General features: G+C 38.8%; 2 protein-coding genes across 2 annotated transcripts; both read right to left on the reverse strand.

Moving 5' to 3' along the window:
* Positions 1 to 1651: 1651 nt before the first annotated feature.
* On the reverse strand, positions 1652 to 5076 carry baalca (BAALC binder of MAP3K1 and KLF4 a). The gene is made up of 3 exons (XM_057340396.1): positions 4729 to 5076; positions 3627 to 3742; positions 1652 to 1762 (listed from the first exon to the last, which is right to left on the reverse strand). The coding sequence occupies exons 1-3, from the start codon at positions 4910 to 4912 to the stop codon at positions 1700 to 1702; spliced, it is 363 nt and encodes a 120-aa protein (XP_057196379.1). The 5' UTR covers positions 4913 to 5076; the 3' UTR covers positions 1652 to 1699.
* Positions 5077 to 5510: 434 nt separating this feature from the next.
* Positions 5511 to 10806, reverse strand: atp6v1c1a (ATPase H+ transporting V1 subunit C1a). The gene is made up of 13 exons (XM_057339922.1): positions 10637 to 10806; positions 9551 to 9709; positions 9116 to 9183; positions 8304 to 8389; positions 8132 to 8226; positions 7961 to 8052; positions 7782 to 7880; positions 7639 to 7707; positions 7168 to 7260; positions 6988 to 7081; positions 6817 to 6914; positions 6582 to 6708; positions 5511 to 6116 (listed from the first exon to the last, which is right to left on the reverse strand). Exons 2-13 carry the CDS (start codon positions 9680 to 9682, stop codon positions 6018 to 6020), a joined length of 1152 nt encoding a protein of 383 aa, XP_057195905.1. The 5' UTR covers positions 9683 to 9709; positions 10637 to 10806; the 3' UTR covers positions 5511 to 6017.
* Between the last annotated feature and the right edge of the window lie 3113 nt (positions 10807 to 13919).

Raw genomic sequence — 13919 nt, forward strand, 5'->3', positions numbered from 1 at the left:
GCTCGAATAATTCATGATATTTCTCCTCCTGTGAGTTTCTTTTCTGATTCAGACAGTGTGATGCAATGAGCCCGAGTTTGTTTAAGAATGAAGGAATGCATTTATTTTGAGTAATAATGTCTTTACTGTACATAATCTTCTTTCGAGGTTAGTAAATAATCGGGGATGTATAGCTTTTAAATTCAGTCAAAGATGTAAATGAATTATCCTGAGCGTTTGGGGATCACACATAAATGAAGGTGATTTCTTTTCGAGAGTTTTTATCTGTTATAAAATCAAATTGTGTTTGGAGTTATCTGGATATTGTTTGTGCTTTTTTATTACACGGCTGGTTGGAATGCTTGATTCTGATTGGCCAGTCGTGACATTTGCAGGTGGGTTATTCCCAGATAACAACCGCTCAAAACTAATAACACGTAACCCGGATGCAGAAAATCATTTTGACAGGATTTTTTTTTGACAAATTAAATATAAATTTATCTTTGAATAACATAAATTACATTATATTTACAAAGTTACAGAGTTTTTTAATTCCCTTAAAAAACGTGATTTTCATACTGCTGCTTAGATGTTGCTGTTTTTGTCTTAATGGACACAATTTGATTACACAGAAATATTAAATGTTTCAATCTGTTCACTCCAGTGAGAGGAGCAAATGAAAATCTCTGTAAAATGATTTTCTTATATCATAGAAACTGATCAGAACGGTTCTTAATAATTATGCAAAATCTTTCTTTTCTTTGTTGTTTTAGATCTTCTAAATAATTTGTGTGTTGAGCTATTAACATATCCCACTAACGTTCTCAAAACGTTTATCAACGTTCTAAAAACATATTTTTGTGAACTTGATGAAAATAATTCACTAACATATGTCATGTCATGTCCTGATGTGATGAGAGTTATGGAGTGGTGTGAGGATGCTGTGAGTTTGATTCATTTCCGATGTTGAAATGTTTGTTTTCTCCATTATCTGTGAATCTTTGTCTTTTTATTTGCCTCAGAAGCACGCCCTTTTAAACATTCTCATATCCCTCAAATGGGTTTACTTGTAAATTGGGTGAACTTGTGCTCTATTGTGTAAATAAATGCGTCCAGACAGCTGCAGTCCTGCATGCTTGTGAACTTCAGACTATGGCTGTGATTTCTGTCAAACACGATCAAGGAAATAAAAACAAATACTGTCAGAACGGCTGTGATGAGAATTTATTTTTCATGTTCATAAGATGCTTTTATTACTATGGTTGTGTTCTAGGATGTACTTCATACATTTCAACACTGTTGGATGTTCCTGTTAAAGGATCACAGAACATCAGTCAGTTAACACAAGAAAGAAATGTTTACATTTGTTTTATCAGTTGAATATTAATCAATGTATCCGTTTTGTTTCATCATTTGTACACTCACGAGTCACGACCTGAGACGTTTATATACCTGCATCATCAAACAGACTCTTTATAGGCACTAGAAACACACGAAATACTGAAACACAAACTCGACATTACTGTCAGAAGGAACATGAAGGCAGCATTATAAAGACTTGAGCTGATTTTAATGAGGTGATGCAGCATCTGGCAGGGTGGACGTGTGTTCCTGACGTGTTACATGCAGACTGTGAGACCGATGTTAACAGACGCACTGTCTGTGATTGACAGAAACGTCTCTTGTCAATCCTCTGTACAGGTGTGAAAACATCTTCAGCTCACATCGAGACGGGACTCTTGGACACTTCGGCAGCAGAGATTTTCTTTGATTTATTTCTCACCTGTGGGAAACACAATGATCAGAGATTTTGTCATCAGAAAAAAAGAATATATGAAAACGTGAGGGTGAATTTCACAAAACCTGTCAAGGTATCTAAGACAATATGAAATCAATTTTTTTCTTTAAAGAAAATGAATTTTATTTGGCAATCAATGTCTATTTTGTATCATATTTTAGAGATAGTTCATTTAACTGAACTGATGCTATTAACTGAGCTATTAAACTGGTGTTTAATAAGATAAAACTGTTCCTATTTATTTAATGCGCGCGCTTGTCCAGCACGCGCGTTTCTCTGTTCTGCAAAGAGCCACACTCTGGCATCATTAAAACATTAACGGTTATTTCGTTTTATCTCACTGCATGATATTACTTTAGCGGTTTATTAATATTCTTTTTTTTCTTTATACCTCACAGATGTGAGAGTAAACACATATTTTAGTGATTTTCGATCGATTTGGCGCGTTTAAATGAACGGACCCTGATGTTTGCGAGTGTGACTGAAGAAGCGTTTGATAGTTGTAATTAAAAAACGGACATCCTGCTAAACTTGTGGTAAGACAAGAATATAATATTATGCTTAAAGATAATATTTATTCATCTCTGTCAATAAATATCTGCTTTGAATCCTCTACATTGTGTACATCTTTGGTTATTTATGTCATTTACTTCAGTATCAAAGTGTCTGATGCGGATGTACAGTGCTGTGTTAAGTTTTATTAATCGTCATATTTTGTATAATACATATTTAACTAGAAATTATTTAAATGATGCATAAAATTGAATCTTTAATGCACAGATTAAATCACAAATTAATTGAATCCTCTATGCGAGGGACGATGTTTTTAAATACAGTTATAAAAACGATTTTAACTGTTTGGTTGGATGTACTCGTCACGTCCCATAAACGTTATTTGGTACGTTGCTGCAACGAATATGGTCCGTTCCATTTACGTCTTCAGGAAGAAATCATCAAGTCCCAGCAATGTCCAATGTTACATTATCCCGACGAATATGGGAATGACAAAGTTAAGTCGCTGGAACGTTATTTGGTACGTGGTGGCAACGAATATGGTCCGGTCGTCACTGTGGTAGCTGAGCGGACCCATTAGTGGCATTGTTCCTTGTTGATGAACTAGACCGTTATGGGAAGCTTCGTGGATATAAACTACTAAATGTATTCAGGCTGGATTTGTTGTCAGTCAAACATGTATTAAATATTCTGGATCCGTAGTGCAACTCAGAAGAGAAATCGCTGTCTTGATTTTGGCTACAAAAGAAATCCCGTAAAAAACGGATAAAGTACTGGCAGAAAATTACCAGTACATTTTCCTTTATTTTATGGACATTTCCGTTAATGCTAAAATGCAATTTAATGCAGTGCAAAATGTAAAATACAGGTAAAACAACTGTTAAAATAAATAAATAAAATTCCTTCATATTAATACAGTATATTGTGCCCTATTTTTTTTAGAGTGTACCGTACAGCGGGCCGTGGTTCGAAAACATGACATTTGACCTATGTCCATCTAAAACATGTCGCGTTCACGTATAGGTTAATGTGTAATTATGAGACGTCATATTATCCCTTTATAACGAGAAAATTATTTCGTTTTAACGAGATATTATATCGTTTTAATGACATATTATCTCGTTTTAACGACATATTATTTCGTTTTAACGACATGCTATCTCGTTTAAACAACATATTATTTCGTTTTATGACATAATTGAGTGAAAAAAATAAAATGTACGTGGCAGCAATATGCCACCGTAGTTGTGCAGGTAGCTTATTACGACAGCATTTCACGTTTTAAATTTAAGCGCCCTCTAGCGACTGTTATGAAAACGTGACGAGTGTGTGTGACCTGTGTTCTCTGTGGTCTCTGGTTGATGTTTGTGTGTGTGGAGGATCTGCAGCATTGTGTCCCAGCGTTCACCAGCTTTCTCTCCTTCGCACACGAGCCGTCATCTTCTCTTTTACCTGCAACACAACGCAAATGCAAAATATAATCATATATGATATAAAACAAAACACTAATTATAATATAGTAAGGCGGATTTATAGTTAAACTGATGAAAGTTGCTTGCAAACATATCAGGAGTTTCTTCCATCACTGGTGCTGGTGAGTTCACATCATCATGATAAAACACGTGAGGCGCTGTAACTGAACTCAATGCGAATGTGTGATGTTGAGATGCTGAGGTTTAAAACTTTGACATCATTCCTTGAAATGAACATATGCCACTTGATAGTTCATTAATGTTCATTGTTATCACAACTAAATGCTTCTGTATGTCCACGGATGTGAAAGAGGACAAACTCGCACCCGTCTACTTAAATTTGACTGTAGAATGCGTGTGTCACGTTAATTCCGTGAATATTTTTCAGAGTTAGTTTATTTATTAACTCTTGATTTAATAAAAAAATTGGCTGAACCTTCTGCTGGACACGAAACAAAAATGTTCATTGAACACATGTTGAAGTTTTATGACAACATGACTCAATATCACAGGCATGATGATGACACCGTATTCACAATGAAACGCCATCACAGCAACACAGAATATTTGCACAAAAATGTTCCCTTTTAGTTTATTTTTGCAGTCAACATTCCCAGAACGTTCTGGAAACCATCGACATTGATTTATGGACCATGGAACAATAAAGAAACGCAGCAATATTGTAGATTTGTGCAGTGATTGTGGTGTCAATCTTTATGATGTTGATGTCTGTCAGTCAGTGATAGAATCAGATGGTAATACTTCCATGGTACCCTCTACCACCACACCATAAACCGCGATATGTTGACGGTATCACAGGCTATTTTTGCTAATACCACAGTACCGCCATCAGATTCTCAAAAACAGGTATTACTGCATGGCTCAGGAATGTCAACCAGAGATTCATCAGCACGCGCAATGTTTATATGCCTTAGGATGTTAAATGATGTCTTTGGTGATTCTGACCTGAGCCGGTGGGTGCTGTTCTCCCGGTGTCTGTTCCACCGGTCGGATTGTGAGCAGTACCGGCCAGCTGTGTCATCTCCGTGTCCGTGAGCCACGTCGACTCGGTGTCTCTGCTCTCGTGATACCGTGGCTCGATGGCGGCAGACCTGCTTCCACCGCAACCCATTGAGACCAGCATCAGCATCACACGCGTGGATCAGATCCAGACAGCAGCATCAGCATCCTCGCACAGATGAAGACTTCTGGTGCACCACGAGCTCTTTACGCGCGTGCATCAGATCCAGAGAGAAGCATCAGCGTCCTCATACGAGCCCTTCAGTCATTTACACGAGTGGATTTGATGGTGCGCGTCATCACGGACGCAGGTGCGAGTGCGCGCGTGCGGGGCTGTTGCAGCACCATGGACAGAGATCCATAGTTTTACGTCAATAACTGATATATAAAAAAAATAAGGATTGGTTTCACTGGTGCTCGTGTACTCCTAAAATCTATAAAACATTTTTTTGCATGGACCACATTCTTTGTTGACACCATATTATATTTACATATAAAAAGCATAGTTCACCCCAAAATAAAATTTCCCCCACCATTTATTCCTCATGTGGTTGTAAATCTGTGGGTGAGTCTTTCTTCAGTGGAACACAGAAGAAGATATGTTGAGAAATGTCTGCGGTTTTGTGTTCATACAACGGAAGTCAATAGGGTTCAATGTTGTTTCATTATAAACGTTCTTCAAAATTTGCGTGTTTTGCGTCTTGTAAAAAAAGACATGGATATGTTTTTCCATTAATTTTATATTTTGGTTTCATGACAAACAGTAATTGTGCACATAAAGCTCTTTTAACACCAAATGTACATAACATCACATATATATTGCATCTTTGTAACACTTTTATCCTTTTGCTTCGTATGTTTAAATGGACCACTGGTGCGTTTGAAGGAAAATAAAGGGTTAAAAACACAGCCGTCCGCACAATAATATCTATCACTAACATCTGGTGGAACCACCACACAACACATGGGTGGAATGACTTAAAATGCAGAATTTCATTCACTTGCACATGATAAACACAATGACATTCTTTAAAAAAAACAAAAACAAATGTAAACAAAGTACCGGGGCGTCAGATATTCTCCTGCTCTCATTGGCTGAACAGTAAATATCAGTGAATATGAGCATGCACGACTAAAACCAGAGAAAGAGTTCTACAATATACAGTTCAATTTAACTTAGATTTATTAACAAAGACAAAACAAAAAGAGGGCCGGGGTGTCTGACAACGCTTCTTCTATTTGAAGTCCAGCAGGTTGCAGTCGATTTTGTAGTACACGTACGGATAATACTCCTGCTGACTGAGGTTCAATCCGGGAATGTCCATGGCCGATTGCTGGAACAGAGAATCAAACGTATTCATGATTCAAGCCACGATATTTCACATGCTTTAATATCAAACCAGTAGGGATCTATCGATTCACTCAGCTCATGATGCGATTCACGATACTGATCTCACGGTACGGTTTATTTTTACAAAATGAGTTGAATTTTAAAACAATTCCAAATAAACGAAAAAATAAATACAAAAGTCTCATTAATATGAACAAACTAAGACTTTGTCTGTGCTTTTCTTGGATTTTTTTACACTTAAGAAATATATATATACTGTATATAAGAAATATATAGAAATATCAGCAAATCCACGTTTTCCAAGTTTGCAGTAAACACAGCGGCCCCCGCTGTTCAGAACACGTATTGCGATTCAAATAACATCTCAACTGGCTTGAATGGTCACATATTATATGGGCTCACAGTGAATCGTTACATCCCTACAAGTCATGAGAAATATCTCTCTCACGTCGATGATGGCCGCCGCGCTGCTGTCCAGATGCTTGTAAAGATCGTACAGAACCTCCCTCAGTTTCTTCATATTCTTCTTGTTGGGCTGTAGCAGCATCGCTTGGAAGTTCACAGGCAATCCGTATCTGTTTCAGAGTTACAACAATATCACAAAGGAATAAAAAAAGAAACGCTTTACAAAGCAAAACGGATCATATTTTATTAAACTGAGAGGTGTGTGTGTGTGTTGATACCTTAACACAGATTCCACAAAGACCCTCAAAGCTTTAATGTGAATCCAGGCGATAAACGCCTCGCTGAAGTTCACTTTCAGCCATCTCACGAGCGGTCCCTGCACAGATCACACACAACCATCAGACAAACACGGACGTAAAGCGTTCACGATCAGACGAACAGATACGTACAAACTGCTTCTTCTTGTCAGTAGAGAGTCTGGTCATTTCTTCTTTATCAGCCTTCATCTCCTCCTCATTGTACTGAAAGTCTCGCACCGTGAATCTGCAGAGCAGACGTGAGAAATACATCAAGATGCGAGAAGGAAGCAATCGTATGACGCGACGGCAGAATCGAGACGGAGAGCTTACTTGTTTTCTCTGGCCTTGTGTCTGAAGTCATCGATGGCTTTTCTGAAGAGTGTGACTGTGAACAGACCGCTGTCCTGATCCTCAAACAGCAAACTGAAGAAAACAACAACAGCACACGCATCAACAGAAGATCATCGGTGTTTGGGATGGAGGGATTCATGACATCAGCCAAACTGTCGGGCTTAGATAAAAGAAAACCCCCTTTCCAAAACCCCGCCCACAATGACCGCAGCGTTAGTCACTGACGTGCGCTCTTCTGGCACAGGCCAATCAGAGACCTCCGATTTCTTGGAACATCATCGGTTTACAATAAACGCTTTCTACTATCAGCAAATCTAGACAAGCTTTTGCAGGACAGGTTTGTGACAAATCCCTTTTAATTTGACACTTGACGTGTTTTCACATGTAGTAGAAGCTGCGTTACACACATCTTGTAGGAAAAGAAACGGATAAATAATGTGAGTTTCTTACTTCGTGGATCGTGGCACAACCATTTCCGCAAGCGTCTCGTACATGCGCTGCCAGTCGGTATAATTCACCCTGGAGTTGGATCAAACACGTGTTTAATAAATCTTGTGTCATCCAAACAGTGATAGTGTGAATGTGTCGCTCACTTTGGTACCACAACTAGCATCGTGACGAGATACTCCGAATCCAGCACAAAGTCATCTTTCTTCACAATATCAGCCAGACTCCTGGTCAACAGACTCCCTCTGAAAGTCAAACCAAATCAAATCAACGCCAATGAAACTCTATGACGTTGACGTATCTGTACGCGAGGTCCGTCACTCACGCATTCTTCCTCTCCAGGTTCTGTAAGTTTCCCTTCAGGTTGTTGTACGCGGACGCTCGAGCTTTCAGGTCGTTGTCGATCTGCGATACTTGCTGATGGAGAAAAACACACACGCCGTTATTTTGGGCTTTACAATAGTTCAGACAGAAATGAGCGTGTGACGTGACTTGCCTTGGATACAATTTCAGAAATGTGCTTCAAGGACTGTTTGATGGGATACTTGGCCATGTCCCACTGAAATCTCGTGACATACGTGACCAGATCGACTAAAGGAAAGAAAACCAAGCAGAAGTGAATTTGAGAGCCGAAGAGTGTTGTCAATCGGTTATAGAAGCTTTCTGACCTCCGTTAGCCAGCAGATTCTCCTGGACTTTGTCTCGACTGTCCTCCAGAACATCAGCCATGTACTGAGCCACTTTCTTCACCACACTGTGAAGAAGATCACAGCGTTCTGAAAACTCTCTGCTTCTCCAAAACCACAACATCAGAACCACCGGCGCGCTGAAGAAAGCCCAGCGCCGCTTTGCACATTTTTTCAGGAATGAATGTGTTTGACTTTGGATCTTTCGCACAACCGTAGATGTAAAAATAGAATCTCACGTCTACGGATGAGACGTAAATCATGGGATATGAATCAAACGTGAGGCGTCACCAAACTGCTGATAACTAAATTTAGGCATGGGCTGTCGTAACTTCACGTTTATATGAGATTCCTCACAGCACACAAGAGCATGAAGCATTTCATCCGAGTACAAGAAGCAAAAATAACTCGACACTCAAAGACTTTTGAATAAATATTACTAATAGCGGTGCTTGCCAAGCCATCACTCATATTATTTTAAAAATATATATTATAAAACCTTTAAATTCTAGCGCTTGCATGTGATCTGGTCGTAAATTCACTTACAAATAAATGACATATAGTAAAAAAAAAATGTTTTATCTGGTGCAAAATCATGGTTCATGTAACATCAAATTATGTGAATTTTCTAGGTATTTAGAGCGGCTGGCAAATATATCTATTAGAGGAGGAGGTTATCTAAGCCACATCCAGAGATCCGAGTATCAAGTGGACTTACGGTGGGCTCTCTGATAACACTATAACAACCTCCTGGCAACCGTGATGCACGTTCAACTCAGAAAAACAGATTTTACCTCTCCACAAAAGAGTCCAGTTTGGCCAGCTCATCAGACAGGCCGACTAACACGTCCAGCGTTCCCACCTGCGGCGTGAAGTGAAGAGAAACACAGAGACTTTGATCATCGTCCTGTATGATGAAGCAATACAAACACAGCCAGGCTCTGTTTGATCAGTGGCGGAGACGTCCCGACTGCCGCCTCTGTTCTCATCCCGTCAGGCGGAAAGCACAGGACAGCGGTCACATGACCCTGGTGAACAGAAACAAGTCTGCACCACAAACTTTGACACTCAAGCAAAACGGGCCTAGAGGATTTACTCACGAGAGAGAACACTCATTTGATCCGAATAATCTCATCTTTTCACTCGTGTACAACTTTAAAAAAATAATCAAATTACACATTGCAAGGATGTAACAAAACAGAACATGTGATACGAGTGAATAACGTCACCTTGAGATCAGGAATGTTGAACTTGTTATTGGTGGAGAGGTTGTTGGTTCGAGTGGTGGCCGTCATCAGTTTGTCCCACGTCTGCTGGCATGTTTTCTCTCCAGGCGCAGAAATTAACCAGAACTCCGTCATGGCTGCCGGTGAGCAGGAAATAAACGTCTGGAGACAGGAAGTTCACAGGCATTCATCACTTTTTTGAACTAGGTTTTTTGTTTTGTTTTAGGTTTGGCTGGATGTTAACACTTGTTAAGCGTTGAACAATAGTTTTTTAGGCATTAGTCAATTAGGCCCTTACATTTACACATTCATTTTTTTTGTTAGTGTACAAAGATCTCCAATAAAACACCATCTGACTGGTGTTTACATTGGCTTACAACTCTCGTAGTGAACCAATAAAATGTCTCAAGAGCAAAACAAAATAAGAAATAAAAAAACCATGACTCTGACAGGCCTGAAAATCACAAAACTTCCCAGATGTTTGCAGGTTTTCCATGACCGCAAAATACTGACTGAGACAGCCACCAAGAAATACACTTCCTCTATTCCATTCATTCAAATGTTACACTTGATATTTTATACAAAATGACTCGTTTTAATAGTCAGCTGATGTGTTTCAGTGACTCAGAACACTGCATGTATGCATTATATTGTAAAATTTAAAGAATACTACATATCTCATAGGCTTGGTTTTTTTGGGGCCATTTCCTCAAAATGAATGACACTTGACAGTCACATGATCAGAGGCCCATCAGTCTGATCACATCAATAATCTAATCTAACTCGTCTCATACAGATTTCAAATGTACACCACAGACTGCCAATGGCTGCCTGCCCGTTGACAAAGCATCACAGCATAAACACGCAACACTTCGCACATTATGCACGAGATCGCATCAACACTGCTATACGTTACAGATGTTTAATATCAAATGAATATCTGAAAATATATAATTGATCTGTCAGATTATTGTGAGATGAACATAAAACAGCGCGAGCATCTTAATCCACAGTAGCAAACATAGCTAAAGGTTACAAGACGATCGTACAAACGGACATTAAAGAAGACATTTCTCAGTCGCATCTTACCTGATATCAATGTGAACGAGATGATCAAATGGTTATTTGGCAGTTTTAACTAAATAATTTACAAACGATTGCTTTTATGGTTTGATATTCATAATGTCACTACAATGTTTCTAAAGATTCACGGTCAGCTGATCAACTGCTGTGCTCTGAGCATGCGCAGTCACAGCGACAGCGCCACACACACACGCACGCACACACACACGCAGGTCTGAGCATGCGCGGTCACAGCGGCACAGCCGCATACAGGCGTAGAGGTGTTACTGCAGCCAGAGTGTTTGTTCTAGATTATTTACAACTTTAATTCAAATTGAACTTTATGATGTCATCTTTATTTTTGTACAAGATACCATTGATTCTAAAAGTACGATATCTTTTCTGGTACAGCTTTTTACTTTACTTGGTAAATATCACATTCATGTGAAAAAATGGGCTAAAGCTAAGCCAAATTTTGAACAATTTGTAAGAGAAATTAAACTATATGGACAAACTTTAAGCAATATAAAAAACAAAAAAGACTTACTTTTTACCCTTGACATAAATTGTTATTCTTTTCAAATTATACCCCAAATTATATTTTATGTAATTGTTATTTTATTTTGTTGTTGTTGTAATGAGTTGCGTATGTTTATACAACTTTTGGACTCTTTTGTACAATGAGTTGTGTATGTTTTGTACAAATTTTGTACTACAATAAATAATAATAAAAAATACTGCAGCCAGTAAATACCTCGAATCGCTTTCTCGTCTGTTTAAGAAATCAGAAAAGAGGCTTAAAAAGGAAATTGAATGTATTCGGTCTAAAAAAAACACGTATAACATAAAATATGAGTCCAATAAAATTATTTCAGTTAAGACTGGATTGGTGTGTGAATAGATCGAGAGTAGGCAAAGTTGATTTAATAGAAACATTAAAGGAAGCTTTCTGTTTACAGACTAGATCCAATTATAAAAATGCATTTGAAGAGAAATATGGCAGCACTCTTATGAAATCGTAACCTTTGACTGCTACTATAATTCCTCATACAACGGCACACCTTCATGGTTCAATGTGAAGATAATAACTCTTCCCTGGAGGTTAAAGGCAGGAATGCCCAGTCAGCAGGCCCGATCAGGGAGGCACAGGCTTTCTAAATTTGGCCAGAAGTCCCTCTTCCTGGCAGCGGGTGTCCCCCACCCTGAGTTCGAGGAAAAGCCCACAAAGCGATATGTTTATGGAGTTCAGCGGGTCTGGGGTGCATTGTTTAGGATACAATGCCTGGACTGGCTGGAGCCAACCCCTCAGATCAAACACACCAGGGCGAGCTGCCCGCTGGCTGGCCCGCGTCTAGACCGATGGGACATGTGTGTGCATGCCTTCCCTAATCGGTCGCTCGCCTACAGGCCAGAGTGACTGGGGATAAGGAACATATTGTTTAGTCTCTCGGGATGTCCAGCCCAGGGTCCAGGGTTCCAATTTGTCTCCAGCTTTTTGTTAGAACACTTGCATCCATTTCCTTGGTTACCGAAATGTGTAAATACAGTGTTTGGTGAGGACAAAAGGATAGGGAAAGTGATTGAAATACGGGCTACAACACAACAAAATTTAAGGTGCTTCCCAAAAGAAGCGTTCAGTCAAAAATTGGCAAAAGAACCTTTTTTCATTACGAAGAACCTTCCCATGACGAGGAACTGTACAACCAAAACTGGTTCTTTTATGGCATCATTTAGCACCTTTAAGTCCATAAGTCATCTCAACATATTGAGTTCACCCAAAAATGTAAATTCTGTAATTATTGACACACCCACATGTCTTTTTCAACCCTTGCTGGTTTTTTGTTGTTGTTTTGTTTTAGACACTTAAAAATGACTCAAATCATGACCATAAAACCAAATGAGTCGATTTCTGTCAGAATTAATGTGAAAGATTTTTGGAATTTTGGGGTCGAGGAAACGAGTGACATCATTTGGGTGGAGAGATGTGAAGTGACAGATAGTCATGAAAAACAAAAGATAAGCTCTATTGTTTGTGTTGCAGACTAGCTGTCTGTGGTTGTCACCATAGTGCCAATGGCACTGCCACATTTACAGAGTTGCGTGTTACCATAGTTGAAATGTAATAAGTCATTTTCATGTATTACAGTAATCCTCAGACTAGTTACAAATGACTAAAATGTCAATCTAAAAATGTCATTTTATGAAATCTGTACACCTGTTAGTCAACCATCTACAAAAACTTGTGACAACTAGCCCCGGTCTTCCCATGATGCAACATTGTTGACATTTCCCATTGCTTGCAGTTCATGTAATTAGGCTACTTAAGATTCGCAATTTTAGCTTAATATGTTTTCTTTATCACATCCGATTACATAGAGTACCTTTATTGAATTTGAGATGCGTTATGTACCCTTATAAAACGGTCAGTTCTGGTCCTTGATTCTGATTGGCTGAGCGGAGTTCCAAGCCGTTATAAAATACCTCAATATATAACGGCGGACCGCACCACATAGACTAAATATCATTTTATTTACTTTATTTTATGAAACCTTGCTAAGCATATGGAATAACCGTTTTATAAAAGCAATAAGCCCCGCGAAGCAGTGGGTTACAGTGCATTTTATAACAGCTACGGGGTTTTAATGACTCCGCTTCGCGTCGTGCCACAATGCCCTTAGCTGTTATAAAATGCACTGTAACCTACTGCTTCGTGGGGCTTATTGCTTTATTAAAGCCCAGCAGAATTCTTATTGCTCAATATAAAAGCAGGCTGTTATTGCTTATGGTAGGTGAAGCACATGCAGATTAGGTCTATATTTACCAACAACAATAGTTATTAAACACACTTTACTCCTCCTCTAGATGTTAAATTAGATTAGATGGCAAACGTTTATGAGTCTAGAGGGAGCAGACACAAAACTCGGAACTTCTATTGTGTGCTCAGTGCTCCACAAGAGAAATGTTCACAAGTGTAGAAGTGCACGCATTGACCTGATTAAAGGGACGGTTCACCCGAAAATAAAAATTCTGTCATCATTGACTCACCCTCAGGTTGTTTCATACCTATATACATTTCTTTGTTCGGTTAAACACAAAGAACGATATTTGTTGAATGTTAGCAAGTTTCAGTTTTGTGACATCATCCACCATAGTAGGAAAATATTGTATATTGTAAAATATATTGTATATTTTGTTGTTCTGTTGAACACAAAGTGAGATATTTTGAAGAATTTTGGAACACAAACAGTTCTGGGCCACCTTTGACTACCATTTAATTTTTCCTATATGGCAGTCAATGATGTCACAGAAT

Source organism: Triplophysa rosa, linkage group LG8, assembly GCF_024868665.1.
Source record: "Triplophysa rosa linkage group LG8, Trosa_1v2, whole genome shotgun sequence".
NCBI lineage: Eukaryota > Metazoa > Chordata > Actinopteri > Cypriniformes > Nemacheilidae > Triplophysa > Triplophysa rosa.

Bases quoted from the DNA above. Each gene is read 5' to 3' on its own strand.
- baalca (XM_057340396.1), bottom strand. From the start codon at position 4,912: ATGCTGATGCTGGTCTCAATGGGTTGCGGTGGAAGCAGGTCTGCCGCC. The intron at 3,743-4,728 runs GTCAGAATCACC...GTTGTGTTGCAG, and splicing joins AACAGCACCCACCGGCTCAG to GTAAAAGAGAAGATGACGGC. The intron at 1,763-3,626 runs GTCACACACACT...TGTTTCCCACAG, and splicing joins AGAGACCACAGAGAACACAG to GTGAGAAATAAATCAAAGAA.
- atp6v1c1a (XM_057339922.1), bottom strand. From the start codon at position 9,682: ATGACGGAGTTCTGGTTAATTTCTGCGCCTGGAGAGAAAACATGCCAG. The intron at 7,881-7,960 runs GTGAGTGACGGA...TTTGACTTTCAG, and splicing joins AACCTGGAGAGGAAGAATGC to AGGGAGTCTGTTGACCAGGA. The intron at 7,261-7,638 runs GTAAGAAACTCA...TGTTTTCTTCAG, and splicing joins GTTGTGCCACGATCCACGAA to TTTGCTGTTTGAGGATCAGG.